At 44.2% G+C, this 20,976-nt stretch overlaps 1 protein-coding gene across 2 annotated transcripts in view; it reads left to right on the top strand.

Annotated features, from left to right (window-relative positions):
* Positions 1 to 20,976, top strand: part of ESPL1 (extra spindle pole bodies like 1, separase) — a 548,935-nt gene that overhangs the window by 268,864 nt on the left and 259,095 nt on the right. For both annotated transcript variants that reach the window (XM_030198173.1, XM_030198172.1), the window contains exons 19-20: positions 15,071 to 15,515; positions 19,952 to 20,104. In XM_030198173.1, the coding sequence (XP_030054033.1) occupies positions 15,071 to 15,515; positions 19,952 to 20,104 (598 nt within the window). The remainder of the gene's footprint in view (positions 1 to 15,070; positions 15,516 to 19,951; positions 20,105 to 20,976) is intronic.

Here is a 20,976-nt window from a genome sequence, read left to right as displayed (position 1 = left end):
TCTCCGAGGACAAGCAGGCTGCTTGTTCTCACGACTGGGTGACATCCACGGCAGCCCCTGAAGAACGGAATTCTTCCTAGCAACAAAAGTTTGCTAGAGCCTTCGAGCGCGCGCAGCCATCTTATTGCCTGTCGCGTGAGAGTCCCGCTTAGTCTTTTTCTTTCCGCTGTAAGGGAGCGGCTGTTTTTGTCTCTCTATGCCCCTGTGAAAAGAGCCTTCATTTCGTGGGTTTTCCGCCTTTTTTTTTTTCATTCTTTTCTTTTTTTGCTCTTTCAGCTGTTTCTAAAAAAAAAACTAGTATCCTATATATTAGATTCGTTTCCCTTAAGTTTCTTTTCATTGCCGTCGCGGCCCTCTTCTCATTTTTGTGCCCTTCTGTTTTGGCACCATCGAGAAATGACTTCGCCGCCGCTGTTTTTACGTCTATGACATCGAGGATTCCCAGCGGCTTCAAGAAGTGCAGCCGGGCAATCTCAGGTACCGATCCCCAAGCGTGGTGTATCTAGTGCCTTGGGCCCGACCATCGCCCAGACGCATGTAAGTTGTGTCTCAGCCTTAAAAAGCGGGCACAAGCATCGAGACAAGCTCAGCGGGACTGTCTGTTTGGAGCTTTGCCCGGCACTTCGGCGTCGATGTCGGCACCGGAGATGGCATCGATATTGGGAGCGCGCAGGTAATGGCTGTCCGGAGACCACCACACACTGGGAGCAGTGAGCCATCGAGTGGGTCTCCACCTGTCTCGATGGCTCCTGCTGTGCAGGCCCATCGGGACCGACCTCTTTCGGACCCGACCCCGAGGAGGCTTGTGGATTCCACGTCCTTGTCGGTACCGATGCCGTTCCTTGAGCGAAGGCTAAGAAGCATCGCCATTGGTCTCCTTCTAGACACGGTAGTGGGAGCTCCAGGGCTTCGAAGGATTCGCCACCCGAGAAGCGTCTACGCCAGGAGGACCGCTCGCCCTCCATTCAAGAGGTGTCAGTCATCGGACAGCCTGGTACCGCCTCCTTGCCCTCTGCAGATTCTGCCTCCGACTCCTGCACCGGTCCCACAGCCTTTCTTGGCAGACACTCTGGACGAGCGCATCCGAGCCATCCTTCCAGGCCTTCTGGAAGGGCCGCTGTGTCAGTCTGTGCCGGTACCGGGGGTGCTTGCGCCCTCGGTACCGTTGATGGAAGCGCCGGCTGGCTCTCCGCCCATGGTGAGGTCTCAAACGCCGGTGCCGCTTGCGGCATTGGCTGCCACCCAGGTCAACTCCCCGTCGACATCATTGGAGGAGTTTCATCGCCGCCAGCACGGGAGTCGACCTCTCAACGTCGTCATCGAGGACGTGGTTCCTTGGCATAGAGACGGGCCCGGTTTCGGACTGCAGTTCGAGAACTTTTGTCCGACACCGAGGAGGATGCCTCTTGGGGGGGGGGGGGGGGGGGGGGAAAGGAGGATCCCAGATATTACTCGTCTGAGGAGTCGTGTGATCTTCCCTCTGATCCCACTCCTTCACCAGAAAGAAAGCTTTCTCCCTTGGAGAGTCTTTCTTTCTCTTCATTTGTCCGGGTGATGTCTGTGGCTGTTCCCTTCCCTGTGGTGACTGAGATGCTCGAGGTCTTTGACTATCCTTTTGCCACCTAAGGAGTTGTCCACTGCTCCTTTGCATAATGTCCTTAAGGAGACATTACTTAGGAACTGGATGAAACCATTAACTAATCTCACCATCCCAAAAGAGCTGAGTCCCAGTATCGGATTCACGGAGAACCTGAGTTGATGAGGACGCAGTTACCTCACGACTCTATGGTTGTGGATTCCGCTCTCAAGAGAGCCAGGAGTTTTAGGGATTTTGCCTCGGCGCCCCCAGGACAATAATCTAGAACCCCAGACTCTTTTGGGAGGAAGGCCTACCAGTCCTCTATGCTCGTGTCCAAAATTCAGTCTTACCAGCTCTACACGAGCATTCATATGCAGAACAATGTGAAGCAACTGGCAGACTTGGTGGACAAGCTTCCTGTGGAGCACGCGCCAGGCCTTTTCAGGAGGTGGTCAGGCAGCTGAAGGCGTGTCGTAAATTCATGTCCAGGGATGCTTATGACACTTTTGATGTTGCATCCATGTCCACTGCTCAAGGTATAGTGATGTGCAGACTCTCATGGCTGCGTGCCTCTGACCTGGACAATCGGACCCAGCAGCGGCTTGCGGATGTCCCTTGCCGGGGGGATAATATTTTTGGCGAGAAGGTCGAGCAGGTGATAGAACAGCTCCACCAGCGGGAAACCGCCCTCGACAAGCTCTCCCACTGGGCGCCTTCAGCATTTACCTCAACAGGTAGACGTTTTTTTCCGGGGAAGGAGGAATGTTCCCTATACTTACAATAAGCGTAGGTACACTCCACTCCACCTTCCCGACAGCCTTCTCAGGCTCAGCCCCAGCGCGCTCGTTCGCATCAACAGTGTGCGCCCAGGTCGGTCCCTGCAGCTCCCTAGCAAAAGCAGGGGACGGGCTTTTGACTGGCTTCGAATGAGCATAGCTGCCATACCTATGCCGGATGATCTACCGGTCAGGGGGAGGTTAAAATTTTTTCACCAAAGGTGGCCTCTCATAACCTCCGATCGGTGGGTTCTTCAAATAGTCTGGTTAGGGTACTCCCTCAATTTGATCTCCAGACCTCCAAATTGCCCACCAGGAGCTCAGTCTTTCAGCTTCCAGCACAGGCAGGTACTTGCAGAGGAACTCTCCGCCCTTCTCAGCGCCAATGCGGTCGAGCCCGTTCCACCAGGGCAAGAAGGGCTGGGATTCTATTCCAGGTACTTTCTTGTGCAAAAGAAAACAGGGGGGATGCGTCCCATCCTAGACCTAAGGGCCCTGAACAAATTTCTGTTCCGAGAAAAGTTCAGGATGGTTTCTCTGGGCACCCTTCTTCCCATGATTCAGGAAAACGATTGGCTATGCTCTCTGGACTTAAAGGATGCTTATACACACATCCCGATACTTCCAGCTCACATGAAGTATCTGCGATTCCATCTGGGAACACAGCACTTTCAGTATTGTGTGCTGCCCTTTGGTCTCGCTTCTGTGCCCAGGTGTTTACAAAATGCCTAGTGGTAGTTTCAGCGTCGCTAGGCAGACTGGGGGTGCATGTGTTCCCTTACCTCGATGATTGGCTGGTAAAGAACACATCCGAGACAGGAGCTCTACAGTCCATGCAGATGACTATTCAATTCCTGGAGCTATTAGGGTTTGTTCTAAATTATCCAAAGTCCCATCTTCTTCCAGTTCAAAAACTAGAATTCATAGGAGCTCTGCTGGACTCACAGGCGGCTCATGCCTATCTCCCCGAGGCGAGGGCAAACAACAGTGCAGTGTGGTGCAGGTGTGCATTCCGGATAACGCAAGTGCCCAGCTCATCAGGAGCGGTCCGGGTTCACCACTGGAAGGCGGACTGGGCATCATAATATTGGTAACAGTAGCCAGATTAAAAAAAAAAAAAAAAACACTGAGAATATCCTTGCAGCAGTAGCAGTCACAGGCAGTTTTTTCTGCCTGGTATGGATTATACTTGTTGGATGTATATTTTTTCTCATAACTTACTTTCTATGGGTACATGTTTAATTTGTTCAATTCTCACCTCTCTGGTTTCAGGGGAGGAAGTAAGATGTGGATGACACTATTTATGCATGTCGCTATCTGCTCCTATGTGGCCAATAGTCTAGCACCTACCTGTATCAGGTGAGGCTTGGTAGTTCAGGACCCTTGTTTTTTCACTTTCTACAGCTCAGAAGGGCCTGTATTTTCTCTGTTCAGTGGGGAGGCTATTCCTTACTCTTGGTTCTGTTTCGTTTCCGCGTATGTTTACAGGCTACCTGTCACTATCACGGTACTGCAAGCTCTGTAAGAGACAAGTAGGAGTTTGTAGTTCAGGATTCGTGTTTCTACTTTCTACAGTTGAGGCGGAATCATTGCAGATTTTTCAAGACTGTTATGTCTCTAGCTTTGTCAACTTTCTTTCAGCCGTCTTTCTAGAGTCTTCCTGTCCTTGCTGCACTGCTAGTGCGGTAGGGGGCAATCTACAGCGGCTCTTGGACCCTCAGGATTTTTGATTTGTAATCCTCCTATTTTGTTTGTTTGCGGTTCTTGGATCTTCAAGCTTTTGACTTTGCAAGCAGCCTATTGTGTTTGTTTTCAAGGTACCGCGTTCTCCATGTCACATGTTTTTTCTATGGAGTCATTTGAATATGGCATACTGTTTTTAATATCCTTGGATCTGATGGCAACTTACCTACATATTCCTTTCAGGACCGCTTGCCAAACGTTTTATGCGGTTTGAGATTCTGGGACACCATTATTTTCGCTGCCGTTGTATCTCGCAGCAGTGACTCCCACTGTTACCAAGCTTTTGGTAGTGGTGGCAGTAGTTCTTATGGAAGAGAGAATTCTACTTTCCAGTATCTACATGTCCGGCTCATCAGGAAAACGTTTTACCAAGCAAGTTGACCAGTCTTAGACTGAACGGCTGGCTACTAAGGTGGTGCAGATTCAAATATAGCTCCTAGGTTGCGTTCTTTGTTTGACATTTTATTCAGGTTACTGTCCATGACAGCGATTTGTTGGAGTTCTTTCCTAGGCTATATTTTTCTTGACATTTTTCTGCTATTCTCTCATATCCGGATCACCTGAGGTGGTCTCGCTCTTCTCAATAGTGCAGCACTCTGTTCTGGTGTTTCAACCATAACGACCGCTACCACCACAGTACTAAGGTTACCACACCTAGTTGTAATGCTGGCTCATTCTTTGTAAAAGAACACGCTAAAGCATCCTTACTGCACGTATGTCTCTCTAATATGCACAGTGGACATGTTTTATCGTTCCTTGGCAGTTTCCGTGGCTGGGGTGCCTGTTGCTTAGGCAGGCTACCCCATTTTCAGTGGGCAACTTGTCACTTCTTCAATTTCTTCAAAATTTAAATAATTTCTTTACTTCTAGAGGAGTTTCTTTCTCTGTGAGAGTCTGTTGGACAATTCCTTGACAGCCTATGTCTTTTCTCAAAGATCAATGTAGAGGCTATGCTTCATATGGCAGAAGGCGACTTTATTAGCATGGGTAGTTTTTTGCCTTACTGTCGCTCTGTTTTTCATGTGGTTGGAGTAAAAAAAAAAAAAAAAAACGAGATTTAAGTGCATTTTTCTCTTTTGTTTCTCCCTAGTTTCAGAGGAATGGACTCTCACCTTATGAGCGTGGTCAGCTGATAGTTCTTTAGTGGGACGCTTCAGTTCTGCAACCTTTTGCTTTCGCTTTGTCCTCACAGGCTCCTCGGCAGCGGCAGGGGTAGGTGTCCTATTGCAGCGGTAGTCTTCTCTATCTCTTTCCTCCGTTTTTTCTCTGGGGTCGTCTTTTACAAGAGAGAGAGACACACGGGGGCCCAGTAGATCTGGCAGCTCCATATTGGTCCTGAGATCCGGGATATGCGGATCTTTAGCGTCTTTCTTGGTGTCTATTCTACATCTTCCTGTTAGCAAGGCCCTGCTGTTCCAAAGTCCCATCTTTCATTCAGATCAGGTTTGTTTTGGTCGTCTTCTTTGGTTTTTTTCTACGGCCTTGTTGAGCTAAGACAGGATTTGCTGCGTCAGTAATTGTAACTAGGCTGCAGTTGCATCATCGGACCGCGTCTCTCTCTCTCTTTTCTTTACCTGCAGGTTGCAGCTGTTTTTTCTTCTGGTTCCTTCTTTTCTGTCTCCCGGAAGGTCATGTTTTCATCTTTCTCAATCAGTTTTTTCTTGCTGTTATGGGGTCTTCTTCGTGATCTTAAGATAACAGATTCAATGATTTCGACATTAACGGGGATCTTGCCAATTAAGGGAGCTGTTACATGGTATTTCACAACTATTTCCCATTTTTCGGCGTTGGGATTGTCCTGTCCTTCTGTTACATGGTGTTTCACCACTATTGAACATTTTCGGCGCTGGGATAGTCCTTCTAGCCGATCGGCGTAACGTATTGGTCGTTTCTGCTTCACTATATTTTGCTGCATTAGGAAATTCAGACCTAACTGTCTTCTCTCCGGGGGTACAGTTACAGTAATGAAATTCATTTCACAACTAGATAATCGGTTGTCCCTTTGCAGAGGGATTTCTTTTGGGGGCCCTCAAAGTCCTTTGTATATTGAATGGTCCCTGTCGCCAGTAGGCGGTCTTGGCAACTCCAGTATTCCCTCAGGGTTTTCATAGGGTCCGTCCCGTAACATTACTGCTTTGGTACTTCCCATCAGTCCAATCCTGATCCGGTCCGGAGGGACGCTAAGGAAGGAGAAATTAGATCTTACCTGCTAATTTGCTTTCCTTTAGTCCCTCCGGACCAGGCCCCTCCCAGGTTTCGTCTTTTGTTTTCAACAGAATAAAAAAAAAACCAGTTGCTACTATATATAGTGACCTTTAAGTGGGCCATGCCATGTCTCTGGTCGGAGTTTGCTGGTAGGCTCAGTTGCTGGAATTTATATGTAGCTATAGGTATGTATGGGTTTATATCAGTTGCTGGAATTTATATGTAGCTATAGGTATGTATGGGTTTATATATAGAGAGAGAACTTTAAATAGGGTCTTACCTTTTCTCTGCTGTGAGTTGCTGGTGAGTTATAATTCGTCAGCCATCTGGTGGGAGTTGCTAGTAAGCTTTACTGCGAGAGGGACATACCTTTTCTCTAGTGAGAGTTGCTAGGGTGCTCAGTTGGTGGTATGTATATGTAAAACTTTAAGTGGTCTATACCACTGCTCTGGTGGGAGTTCATAGTGAGCTATAATACAACTGAGACATACCTCTTCTCTAGTGAGAGTTGCTGGTATGCTATAATACAAGTGAGCCATACCACTTCTCTGGTGAGAGTCGCTGGTGAGCTCTAATAAAAAAGGGGCCATACCACTTCTCTGGTGAGAGTCGCTGGTGAGCTCTAATAAAAAAGGGGCCATACCACTTCTCTGGTGAGAGTCGCTGGTGAGCTCTAATAAAAAAGGGGCCATACCACTTCTCTGGTGAGAGTCGCTGGTGAGCTCTAATAAAAAAGGGGCCATACCACTTCTCTGGTGAGAGTCGCTGGTGAGCTCTAATAAAAAAGGGGCCATACCACTTCTCTGGTGAGAGTTGCTGGTGAGCTCGAATACAAAAGGGGCCATACCACTTCTCTGGTTAGAGTTGCTGGTGAGCTCTAATACTTGGCATTGCCAAGTGCTTTGTGGCTGCTAGGATTCCATACGGCACAGAAGGTCTTTCTTTCCTGCTTTGTTAGTCAAATACTGAGGCTAAGGTCACATGACCAGGGCTCTTATTGACTCTCTAGAGTCAGTTTTTTTTCTCAGTCTCCACCTGCTGGAAGGTGAACACAACCCATCAGTCCAATCCTGGTCCGGTCCGGAGGCACTAAAGGAAAGCAAATTAGCAGGTAAGATCTAATTTCTCCTTTGCTCTAGACTTTTCAGAAGGGATGTGAGGAGGACTTGCTGTGACCTGCCCTTTGAAGACATGGCAACCCCTGCTTGTAGCACATGGCACCTTGTGTCCTTTGCTAGAGGCCTTTGCTGCATGAGCGCATAGTTGAGTCTGGCTAGCAGTAATGCAATGGTAGGGCGTTCAGTTTCTGATGCACAGCAGGCTTTCAGCTGACATCCCTCTGAGGGAGCAGTTGAAGGCGACGAAACAGTGTGACAAGGCGGTGGCCGTAGCGAGAAGGTTGCTAGGCTGTATATAGAGAGAGGTGTGATCAGCAGAAGAAAGGAAGTGTTGATGCCCCTGTACAAGTTGTTGGTGAGGCCCCACCTAGAGTATTGTGTTCAGTTTTGGAGGCCTTACCTTGCGAAGGATGTTAAAAAAAATGGAAGCGGGGCAAAGAAAAGCTACGAGAATGGGATGGGATTTGCGTTCCAAGACGTATGACCAAAGACTTGCTGACCTGAACATGTATACCCTGGAGGAAAGGAGGAACAGGGGTGATTTGATACAGACGTTCAAATACTTGAAAGGTATTAATCCGCAAAAATATCTTTTCCGGAGATGGGAAGGCGGTAGAACGAGAGGACATGAAATGAGATTGAAGGGGGGCAGACTCAAAAAAGATGTCAGGAAGTATTTTTTCACGGAGAGGGTGGTGGATGCTTGGAATGCCCTCCCGCGGGAGGTGGTGGAGATGAAAACGGTAACGGAATTCAAACGTGTGGGATATACATAAAGGAATCCTGTGCAGCAGGAATGGATCCTCAGAAGCTTAGCTGAAATTGGGTGGCGGAGCAGGTGGGGGGAAGAAGGGTTGGTGGTTGGGAGGCTAGGATAGGGGAGGGCAGACTTATATGGTCTGTACCAGAGCCGGTGATGGGAGACGGGACTGGTGGTTGGGAGGCGGGAAATACTGCTGGGCAGACTTATACGGTCTGTGCCCTGAAAAAGACAGGTACAAATTCAGACAAAAGATTGCCAATTAATACTGTCAAGTACTAAGCATGATGTACTTAGGAACAACAAACATAGTTTGAAATGTCTATATGCGAATGCCAGGAGCCTAAGAAATAAGATGGGGGAGTTAGAATATATTGCACTAAATGAAAAATTAGATATAATAGGCATCTCTGAGACCTGGTGGAAGGAGGATAACCAGTGGGACACTGTCATACCGGGGTACAAATTATATCGTAGTGATAGGGTGAATCGGATTGGTGGAGGGGTAGCATTGTATATTAACGAGAGCCTTGAATCAAATAGATTGAAAATTCTGCAGGAAGCAAAACACTCCTTGGAATCACTGTGGATTGAAATTCCATGTGCAAAGGGGAAAAGGATAGTGATAGGAGTGTACTACCGTCCGCCTGGCCAGGACGAACAGACGGATGCGGAAATGTTAAAGGAAATCAGGGACGCAAACAAACTGGGCAACACAATAATAATGGGGGATTTCAATTACCCGCATATAGACTGGGTTAATGTAACATCTGTACACGCAAGGGACATAAGATTTCTTGATGAAATCAAAGACAGCTTCATGGAACAGCTAGTTCAGGAGCCGACAAGAGAAGGAAAAATACTAGACTTAGTCCTTAGTGGTGCTCATGATCTAGTGCAGGGGGTAACGATACGAGGGCCGCTTGATAACAGTGATCATAATATGATCGGTTTTGATATTGGCATTGAAGGAAGTGAAACTAGGAAATCAAGTACGCTAGCGTTTAACTATAGAAAAGGTGATTACGACAAAATGAGAAAAATGGTGAAAAAAAGACTGAAAGGAGCAGCTCGCAGAGTAAAAAAACTTGCATCAGGCGTGGATGCTGTTTAAAAACACCATCCTGGAGGTTCAGGACAAATATATTCCACGTATTAGAAAAAAGGGAAAAAAGACTAAACGTCAGCAGGCGTGGCTAAACAGTAAGATAAAGGAAATCATTAGAGCCAAAAAACAATCCTTCAGAAAGTGGAGAAGAGAACCAACTGAAAGTAACAGGATAGATCATAAGGAATGCCAAGCCAAATGCAAAGCGGAGATAAGGAGGGCAAAAAAGGACTTTGAGAAGAAATTAGCGTTGGAAGCAAAAATACATAGTAAAAACTTTTTTAGATACATTAAAAGCAGGAAACCGGCCAAAGAGTCGGTTGGGCCGCTGGACGAAAATGGTGTTAAAGGGGCGATCAAGGAGGACAAAGCCGTAGCGGAGAAATTAAATGAATTCTTTGCTTCGGTCTTCACCGAGGAGGATTTGGGGGGGACACCGGTGCCGGAAAGAATATTTGAAGCGGGGGAGTCGGAGAAACTAAACAAATTCTCTGTAACCTTGGAGGATGTAATGGGTCAGTTCAGCAAGCTGAAGAGTAGTAAATCACCGGGACCTGATGGTATTCATCCCAGAGTATTAATAGAACTAAAAATGAACTTGCGGAGCTACTGTTAGAAATATGCAATCTGTCCCTAAAATCGAGTGTAATACCGGAAGACTGGAGGGTAGCCAATGTTACTCCGATTTTTAAGAAAGGTTCCAGAGGAGATCCGGGAAATTATAGACCGGTGAGTCTGACGTCGGTGCCGGGCAAGATGGTGGAGGCTATTATTAAGAATAAAATTGCAGAGCATATACAAAAACATGGACTGATGAGACAAAGTCAGCACGGATTTAGTGAAGGGAAGTCTTGCCTCACCAATCTAATGCATTTTTTGAGGGGGTAAGCAAACATGTGGACAATGGGGAGCCGGTTGATATTGTATATCTGGATTTTCAGAAGGCGTTTGACAAAGTGCCGCACGAAAGACTCCTGAAGAAATTGCAGAGTCATGGAATCGGAGGTAGGGTATTATTATGGATTAAGAACTGGTTGAAAGATAGGAAGCAGAGAGTAGGATTGCGTGGCCAGTATTCTCAGTGGAGGAGGGTAGTTAGTGGGGTCCCGCAGGGGTCTGTGCTGGGTCCGTTGCTTTTTAATGTATTTATAAATGACCTAGAGATGGGAATAACTAGTGAGGTAATTAAATTCGCCGATGACACAAAATTATTCAGGGTCGTCAAGTCGCAGGAGGAATGTGAACGATTACAGGAGGACCTTGCGAGACTGGGAGAATGGGCGTGCAAGTGGCAGATGAAGTTCAATGTTGACAAGTGCAAAGTGATGCATGTGGGTAAGAGGAACCCGAATTATAGCTACGTCTTGCAAGGTTCCGCGTTAGGAGTTACGGATCAAGAAAGGGATCTGGGTGTCGTCGTCGATGATACGCTGAAACCTTCTGCTCAGTGTGCTGCTGCGGCTAGGAAAGCGAATAGAATGTTGGGTGTTATTAGGAAGGGTATGGAGTCCAGGTGTGCGGATGTTATAATGCCGTTGTATCGCTCCATGGTGCGACCGCACCTGGAGTATTGTGTTCAGTACTGGTCTCCGTATCTCAAAAAAGATATAGTAGAATTGGAAAAGGTACAGCGAAGGGCGACGAAAATGATAGTGGGGATGGGACGACTTTCCTATGAAGAGAGGCTGAGAAGGCTAGGGCTTTTCAGCTTGGAGAAGAGACGGCTGAGGGGAGATATGATAGAAGTGTATAAAATAATGAGTGGAATGGATCGGGTGGATGTGAAGCGACTGTTCACGCTATCCAAAAATACTAGGACTAGAGGGCATGAGTTGAAGCTACAGTGTGGTAAATTTAAAACGAATCGGAGAAAATTTTTCTTCACCCAACGTGTAATTAGACTCTGGAATTCATTGCCGGAGAACGTGGTACGGGCGGTTAGCTTGACGGAGTTTAAAAAGGGGTTAGATAGATTCCTAAAGGACAAGTCCATAGACCGCTATTAAATGGACTGGAAAAATTCCTCATTTTTAGGTATAACTTGTCTGGAATGTTTTTACGTTTGGGGAGCGTGCCAGGTGCCCTTGACCTGGATTGGCCACTGTCGGTGACAGGATGCTGGGCTGGATGGACCTTTGGTCTTTCCCAGTATGGCACTACTTATGTACTTATGAGTTTATCTTGGGCAGACTAGATGGACCATGCAGGTCTTTTTCTGCCGTCATCTACTATGTTACTATATTTTGGGCACGCTTTCCTCTGTGCAGAGTAAGCTGTATCCTGTATTATCTTGCAAGATGCGGGAGCAGGTGAGTCTGTCCTCCCCAGAGTTTTTGCTGCCTTTAAAGCCTTTGCCTCCCATTTCTAACAGAGGCTCCTTGACAGGCTCTGCAAAATTTCCTGGTGCCTCGAGCTTGCTTATTGGCTAACGGGAACCTTTTCTTTTTGTCTGGAGTGCTCTCGGAGTTACATTCTCCAGCTGCTTCAGTTTGTTGCAGTTTTTTTTTTTTTGTTCTTTTGTTTTGTTTTGTTTTTATGGGCTACTTTTCACCTGGAGTGCAATAGCTGCCTAATGTTTGGAACCAGGGGACCCTGGTTCAACTCCTTCAGATTAGCAGTGGAGGAATAGCCTAATGTAAGTCTGCCAACTGGATCCAGATTCTCAGGACAGGGTTGATCCAGTCCTGGGTTTACCCCATTCCATTCATAGACTTGTATTACATTTGTTAAGAAAAGTAAGACTACAAGTCCCTATATGCAATGGGATAAACCTAGGACTGGATCAGCCCTGTCCTGTGGATCTGGATCCAGTTGGCAGCCTTAGCTTAATGGTTAATTGCAGTGGTCTGAGAATCTGGGTAACCAAATTTGATTCTCACCCTGAGCAAGTTGCTTAACCCTCCATTGCCCTTGATATAAAACTTAGATTATGACCAAGTAGGGACATAGAAAGTTCCTTCATATTATGTATGTAAACTACCGGTTAGGATTACCATATGGCTCCAGAAAAAGGAGGACAGATTGAGCCAGTCTGGGTTTTACTTCCATTGGTTTCAATGGAAGTAAAACCCGGACTGGATCAATGTGTCCTCCTTTTTCTGGAGCCATATGGTAACTCTACCTTGGTTGTACCACAGAAAAGCAGTATATCAAATCCACAAAATAATCTCGCAAATTTCTCAACCTGCACTTCCCCAGCTGCAAAGGACTAAAATACAAGCTGATGCATGCTACCACCTTCTCTTACATGAGCACGAAGTTATGGAATGCATTACCTTAGAGACCTGAAAACAATCAACGAAACTTTCTTTTGCAAATCCCTCAAGACATATTTCTTCAAAAAAGCCTAAAATGAAAACCCAGAACCTCACTAATCCACTTCTGAAAACCCACCTTCTACTATACCTAATAAATTCCTTCCTTCCTTCTCTCTACTTTCTTCCCTTAATTAATCTCTGCACAATAATAACTGTACCTGACATCCAGGATTAACTGTGTTAACAAAACTATGTAAGCCACATTGAGCCTGCAAATAGGTGGGAAAATGTGGGATACAAATGCAATAAATAAATAAATGACCATTAAAAGGAAGGAAAATATGGTCTTACAGGCTTTTCCTGTCTCTCATTGTATTCCCTGTCTGGGTCGGTCTCCTTTTTGGGGTCAGCCCAATGGTGAGAGCAGCTGGCTAGATACAAGCAGCAAACACCTGCTGCTTTCTTTTATTGCTACAAAAAATATATATTGCAAAGAAAATATACAAAAAGGCTATATTGCCCCATCAAAAAACAGAACAATACAAGAAAATCCGAAAATGAGGACAAACATCCTGACAAGATAGAGTAAACCCTGAGAAGAAGGGGACTCATCTCCCCACAAAACAACTTGTAAAACTAAAGCCATCCAATCCGCCTTGCCCCCTGCTAATCCTTTAATAGCCCACTGTATCTCTCTAGGTGAGAAGGGCTGCTCAAGAAGAGCTTGATCGCTAGAAAGACCCACTAATGTCACCTGAAAGCACTTTTTCCTAGGGCTCAGGCTTTGGGTAGACTGTTGCCTGATTCCTGCTTGGGTTATTTGAAGGGCAGTCAACCCTTCATTCCTTTGAAGTTTTTCTGGCTGGTTATATGGTTGAGGTAGGAGGCAGCCTTTGTGCTGGAGAGTTGGCTCGGGGATTGTCAGTGTCATGCCCTCTGTGAGTTCTGCTTTTGTACTTCCCACTTGTTGGGAATAGTCTGGGGATATAAGGAAGGAGAAATTAGATCTGCTAATTTTCTTTCCTCAAGACTCTCCAGGCCTTCCTGAACCCTCCCAGATGTTATCAGTGGGATTCTTAGGCCTTTTTGTTCCGAAGGTCTGGAGGTGATGATGGTCCCTGATATTAAAAAAAAAAAAAAAATTCCAGGCTGCTGAAGGTTCCAAGTTAAAAAAAAAAAAAAAAAAAAAAAAAAAAAGGGGGGGGGGGGGGGGTTCTGGTTAATTCCTTCCTCCACTGGGTTGTTGGATTTGCTCTTTATACCATCTTGCTTGGTCAGTAGAAATACTGGCTGGCTCAGAGTTGACCAGGACCTTATAGGGTGATGTCACTTAGTAGTTCAGTCTCCCCATGTGCTGGTAGAAGGTCATATACCTACTTGTCAGGAATGGTCTGGAGAGACTTGAAAGGAAATTAGCAGGTTAGATATAATTTTTCCTTTTATCATTTTATACTTTTTTATTCAGGTTCTTTGTTCAGACTTCAGATACATTTTGTGATCTTAGGATATTTCTTTATGTAGGTTTCTGTAATTAAATTTCTTAGATTTACTATGCATAGTTAAAGGCGGACTCTGACAGTAGGAAAATAGGTTAGACTCAAAGGTTTGGCATACACTCCATAGCCTTGGTCTCTATCCCTAATACTGTTGCTGCTAAAAAGGAGGGATGATATGAAATAGAATTTCAGCCTTGCTATAATTGACAGACAACCCACATTTCCCCAACAAATGTATAGCTACTTGAAAACTCACTGATAACTGCACACCTTGGATAGAAAAGGGGTACATAAAACAGCTTGTCTGCATACAAACAATAGTGCGTACTATAAGTGAAGTGTATCACATACCAGCTTTGGATAGATGTTAAATAGCAGCATGGAGGGTGGTGAACCTGTGTCTCCCTCCTGGTCTCCTAAATAAGACTAGAACCACTGCAAGACTACAGAACCAATCCAAATGTCTGTGTCCATTGTACTAATATAATTGATGATGTACCAAATCAGTCAGCTGATATTGTAAGCCATACTGAACCCGCAAATAGGTGGGAAAATGTGGGATACAAATGCAACAAATAAATCTAGAAATATTACAAAGCCAGTGTCCTCTTAATAGCTTATCGAACACACACACCATAAGGATCTTTACACTACTATTTGCAAAAACTGTTGCTGATCAAGGGGAAAATACAGGCCAATATAGTTTCAGCAGCTGTAACAAAATCTGCTCCATCTATTTCACTAAAAAGGGTAAACTGAAAACTAGGATAACGGTAAATGTCCTGCCCTTTTGTCTCATTGGACATACAGAGCAGCTTACAAAAATTGAAATACAATTGTATCTTGCAATTTTGTATTATAAAACATATAATTCATACTACATATACACATATATAGTATTAAAATTTCAGAAAAGCATATAGAATTCAATTTTCAAAAATGTTTAAAATAGTACAATAATATCTAATTGACTAATCTTTAGTTTTACCCTTGTTCTGCTGCATCTAATGCTGTCTTTATCCTTTTAGGTCATGTTCAGTGATGATGATCTAGAGGTTCCAGGTGCAGAAGAAAATGACATGCTGGGAAAAGGCCCTACTGCAGGGGGAGATGCACCCTTCTCCAGCAGGAATCGTGAAGATCAGGCTGCCAACACTCGATCAAGCCTGAGAAAAGCTCGGAAACCTGAGAACGGTGCTACAGCAAACAAGGTGAAGACTGCAGAGAACATCCACAACAGCAGTGCATCTGATGACAGTTTAACTGTCCCTAGGAGGCGCCAGAAGAGCACCAAAAAAGCATCTGGTGTTGGTATTCTAAAAGAAAAAGCAGAGAAGACATCAAAGTGGACTTGTGGGAAGGCAAATCTGCTAAATGAAGAAGTAGAGCTTCCAAGAACCATTGAGGAGGAGACAGAAGATGCAGAGATGAGTTTTGAAGTCTTGCGGGGATCAGATGACGAAACAGTGACAGGTAAGTTGAGTCTCTTTAAAGAAAAGGTAGCTTGTGGATCTCTGGTAATTAAACCTTTATAAAGCAACACAAATGCAGGGTTATGTATCTGGGCTACAAAAACCTGAGTGGTACAGTATAGAGGTGAAGTACTTAGTGCATGAAAAAGGAGCAGGACTTGGGGGGTGATTTGTATCTAATCTTATTTATTTTAAAACTTATAACCTGCTCAATCCACAATGTTCTAGGCAGTTTACAATTAAACATTCACAATATTAACAAAAAAAAAATCAAAACTAAATACAAACAGACCAAACGGGCAGCAAGGTGGCAGCAAAAGCCAGGATGTTTGGGTACACAAGGAGAAGAATGACTAGCAGTAAAAAGGAGGTAATGATGCATCTGTATAAGTCTGAGACTTCATTTAGAGTACTGTGTACAATTCTGGAGACTACATCTTCAAAAGATATAAATAGGATAGAGTTCCAGAGGGTGGCCACTAAAATGGTCAGTTGTTATAAAGATCTCAATATGTATGTATGAAAGAGGTAAGAGAGGGGAGATATGATAGAAACATTAAATATCTCTGTGGCATAAATGCACAGGAAGCTCTGGAATGAGGGGGCATAAGATGAAACTGAAAGAGGACAAACTCTGGAGTAACCTAAGAAGATACGTCTACATGGAAAGGGTGGTTAATTTGTGTAACAGCCTCCCAGTGGAGAAGATTAAGACTGACTTTGAATTCAAGAAAGAGATCATATACTTAGTTGAGAGAGGAAGGGATAGCAGATGGTATGAAAGGTCACACTGGACAGGATGTATGGTCTTTATATGCCTTCATTTTCTGTTTTTAGGTTTCTACCTGTTGTGGAAATATTAAATTCCTCTCATAGTAGTAAAAACCACCAGCACTTCCCCCAAAGAAATCATTTGCTAGGAAAAAGTTTAAATTGAGAAAGTGAGTCCTGCAGATGGTCAGAGAAACCCTGGATGCCAATACACCACTCACATACACTAAAACTTGGTAATGCAAGGAAGATAAGGGCTGAGACTGTCACCCTTGACAGACTGGGATTTGATACCAATTACAGGGCTCCTGAAGCCAAATCCGCTTTGTGACAAGAAAAAAAATGGAAACTAACAATTTTAGTACTTGAAGTAGATAGCATGTAAATTATCCAGTTAAAGTATAAGAAATTGCTTCACTTGGGCTTAGCCTGAGGATATTTTTTAGCTAGGTTTGAAGAAGCCTTCATTTGGGCCCCGGACCCTCAACCTTCACTGTAGAACTAGAGTGCATTGTTGCCCAACTTGAGGGGAATACTGACTACAGGTACACACAGGTCTTGAGGAACCCTGCTGTTCCACAATGTAGTGGGTAGAAGGGTCTCGGGGGGGAAAATGCAAGGAAAATGCATGAGGACAGCTTGCAAGAACATAACATAAGCATCACCATACTGGGACAGACCGAAGGTCAATCAAGCCCAGTATCCTCAAGCAACAGTGGCAAATCCAGGTCACAAGTACCTGACAAGACCCCAAAAGACAAATTGTATGCTGCTTGTTCCTGCGATAAGCAATGAATTTTCCCAAGTTGTCTTAGTAATACCTTATGGACTTTCCTTGTAGGAATTTATCCAAACCTTTTTTTAAACCCTGAGAAGCTAACTGCTTTTACCACATCTGACAAATTCCAGAGTTTAATTACACGTTGATCGAAGAAATATTTTGTCTGTTTTAAATTTACTACTTACATGCACAGGTGAATCTCTGGGTGCAAAATGGAAGCACTTGCCATAACAGCTCAGTCTTCAGACACTCATGATGGTGATGGGCCACTCTGTTAATCTTGAGGATGCAACCCTGTTTGTGACTGCTGCAGTCTGTGCCTCTATGTGACTTCAGAGGATACAAAAAGGGCCCCAAACAGACCATACATCTGGGTTTTTGTTTTTTTTGGAGTCACTTGGCATAATTCTCTTCTGAAATGTGCTCTGCCTCCCACCAGTGTTAACGCTTATTCAGATCTGGAAGAAAAATAATGTGGGCATAATACAGAGGATTGTTTCCCATGGGTGCAGGGTGATACTCCAGAAAACTCTGCTAGCATGTCCTTCTCCAACCTTGAAGACTGGCTGCTGAATCATCCAGAGGGAAGTAGACTCCTTAATTCAAGAAGGCAGTGAGAACTGATACCTTGGGAAGAAACCTGGGCTTCTACTTCTGAATTTGTTTCCAAGAAAATTAGGCTTGGATCTCAGATTTGGAACAAATCCTCTGAAATAGCATCAAAGATGAATTTGATACAAATCATCCTCTTCCTGATAGACAACAAGACTTGAAAGAACATGCAATGCAATACAATGGGCTTTTATAGCCCACACTTTCCTAGTAAGAGTTCTGTGCAGTTAACAGGTAAAGAAGCTAGGCATACCTAGGAATTTACAGAGTATCACAAATAACATTTCTAAATCATGTATTCACAAATTTTCCTGAAGAGAGGTTTTTAACGATCTGAACTGCAATATTTTTCTAAGATTGGTTGTTAAAGAATAAGCAGACGAGGTGAACCCACCACCTATCATGCTTCTAATTTTTTTTCTCAAGACTAAATAGCCAAAAGGGAGAGCAAGCATGGCATATATGGAACTGAAATTTAAATTTAAGGCATTTGATGTTTTGTCACTTTGATTTAGGCAAAGTGATTCACAAGTATCACTTTGTCTAAATCAGTGACAATACATCAAATATATGATCCCTGACATTGGACCATCACCACAATGACCAAGCCTCCCAAGTTGCGGTTTTCAGAGTTATCCTAAAATGTGCCCCCCCACCCCCAAGTAATCAACTACAGGTGGAAACTGATGAAAAACTACAGCTTTGTGCCTGATTCAGAATGTCAGCCCAGGGGCTTCACAGACTACAGAAAAAGCCAACTTGAACAAGTTGCGTGTTAAACTGGATTTAAAATGAAGCCTAGAGGCCTCTTTAAGGTATGAGATAAGGCATTCCAAAAGGGAGTGGTGACCACCAAAGGCTGAGCTTCATATAGTATCTAAACATGCAGTTCATTCATGTACTGTGAATGCAACATAAAGAGCTTGGATTTATTTTTCTTCAAAGGATATAGTTGTGTTGCCAATCCTGTTATGTCTCAACTCAAACGCTTGGAGAGAGTGTACTTGCAAATCATTGTTTATTTGTTGCATTTGTATCCCACGTTTTCTCAACTGTTTGGCTGGCAGACTGGAATATGTTGCTTCTACTGCCTGATGGATCCCGTTTAAGGACTTGATGAAAGGATGTTGACTGACAACTAGTATCTTCATCACTAATTGCTAAGCAGCAACCTGATCAGCAGCAACCTGATCATCAGTCCACACCTTTACAATCTGAAGGTTCCTTTGAAGTGCTGCAACACTTCATTTACCTTAGAAAACCTGTAGGCTAGTCATAGAAGGGGCAGCTATCATTTGAGTACCCACTACTTTGGCTAATTGTCAGCAGAGAAGGCTGAATTGCTTACCGCTAGAGAGGGCTCTCTGTAGACACTTGCTGGGGAGCTAATGTTGGATTTCTGCCATTGCCTGAGGGGACTATAGAACAGCTGTTGTGTGGGAACTCTATGCTTAGCAATTCTATCAATGCAAATGAATGTCAGTAACATGTTAAGAAAATATGAAAGTGTTGATAGACACACAAGTTTCCTTTGTATCCCTGCACATAGAAAATGTATAAGAGATGCAGGGAGGATTTTAGTCAGACAACCTTCTGACTTCAGTTAGATCTGTCTCCTTGCAAGTAAATAAAGCCTGACTTGGTTTAATGATATTCGTGAGTATGTTAATTAAGATTCTTTTATCACATACATAGCGTCCTATTGATGTAAACCCAGTAAACAGGTAAGCAACTCCTTTTTCACTCTCACGCTGTAGACTTGAAGGGCACATAATCATACCGTCTAGGGTTGGGTGCACTATATTTTGAGTCTGCATTCCTCAACCACAAAAACAGGAAATCATACTGGAATCTCCAGTTAAGCCTACTGGTTGGTAGGCTTTGCTCTGTTTGGTTATAGGTGTGTGAATGGTTGCTGGATTGCATCTTTTCCACAAGAGCTCTTCTGGTAATCTGTTACCCTGTTGTAGTACTGAGTGATTCAGTGGTTAGAATACAACTATGGCCTTGGGTCCACTCTGCTGTCTTCCCCTCACTTTGCATCCTGGAGCAAGTCACTTGACCTCCCCATGAACAAATTAGGATTAGATATTTGGTGCAGAACTGTAGAACTATTTTATGTAGCACCACCATACAGTGCTGTATAACTCTGGAACAGTACCTGGCATATCCCTGTTGGATATTGTTTCTATGATTCACAAGATCTTGGTATGTGAATATTCTGCTGAAATTCTGTTGCTGCATAACTAGATATGCTGCTTTTTTATTTGCAGGTAGCAAGACGAGGAAAAGAGTGGATGGTGAATGTGAGGTTCTGAGACGAGACTCAGGCTTAGAACTACACTTGACCCTGGGACCAGTGAAGAAAAGGAATGGCACAAATGCTCTCAACATGCAACCTCCCTCATCTGCCCTGGAGTCTGTTAGTAAGTGACCTTTAGAATTGCTGGATATTTACTTCTCCCTGTTGGCTTCAGTTCAGTCCTAAGGTAGGTTAGTTTTTAAAAGTTCCCTTAGCAAAATGTGTGTGTAATTTAGTGATCGCTCTATTCCTGAGCATAGAAGGGTCATATAGATTAATGCCGTATGTTACATAATATAAAACAAGGGAGGAAATTGTGTGGATCTGCTAGTACTTTGGAACTTTGACCTTTGTGGGATCAGCCATTTTCAATAGGGTAGATGCAAGGATAATACTTTTGCTTTTCCTTTAATAGCTTTCCCACACACATCCCAAAGTTTGGACTTGATGGTAAACTTTTGCAAACACTAGCATACCCCTAGAAAGACTGACTGAATCACTTCTGTGCTTTTAGCTGTGGGTTGAAGAGCACTAATGCATGGGGAAGGGGGGTGCCACATTCTAGGATAATTGTGGAAGATAATTCTGAAAACAGCAACTTGGTAAGCTTGGTCATTGTGGTGATGGTCCAATGTCAGGGATCATATATTGGCTTTCTTTAGTGTTCTAATGGTAATATAACAGCTCTGTCTGGCACTCAGTGGACAATTGTTGCATGTCAGACCAGCTGATCTATGTGATGGATCACAGACTCAAGCACACCTTTTTCACACTCCAGTTCCAGCACTGAGGACCTGGGTGGAGGGATTGTATATCAGTAGCAGTACTACTGGTTCTCTTTGTACTTAGGCCAGGGCTGAACCAGGTTGGACAAGGAGGGTGGGCAGTACTGTAACATTCTACTTCCTTTTTGCCTTCCTTATGCTACTTATATGTCCAGTTTATGCTCTTCTGCCATCAAATGAAGATGGAACTGATTTTGTCACCCAATGTAAG

The sequence above is a fragment of the Microcaecilia unicolor genome, chromosome 3, assembly GCF_901765095.1.
Source record: "Microcaecilia unicolor chromosome 3, aMicUni1.1, whole genome shotgun sequence".
NCBI lineage: Eukaryota > Metazoa > Chordata > Amphibia > Gymnophiona > Siphonopidae > Microcaecilia > Microcaecilia unicolor.
Note: the sequence above shows the minus strand (reverse complement) of the source record. Positions and strands in the feature narration are given on the sequence as shown.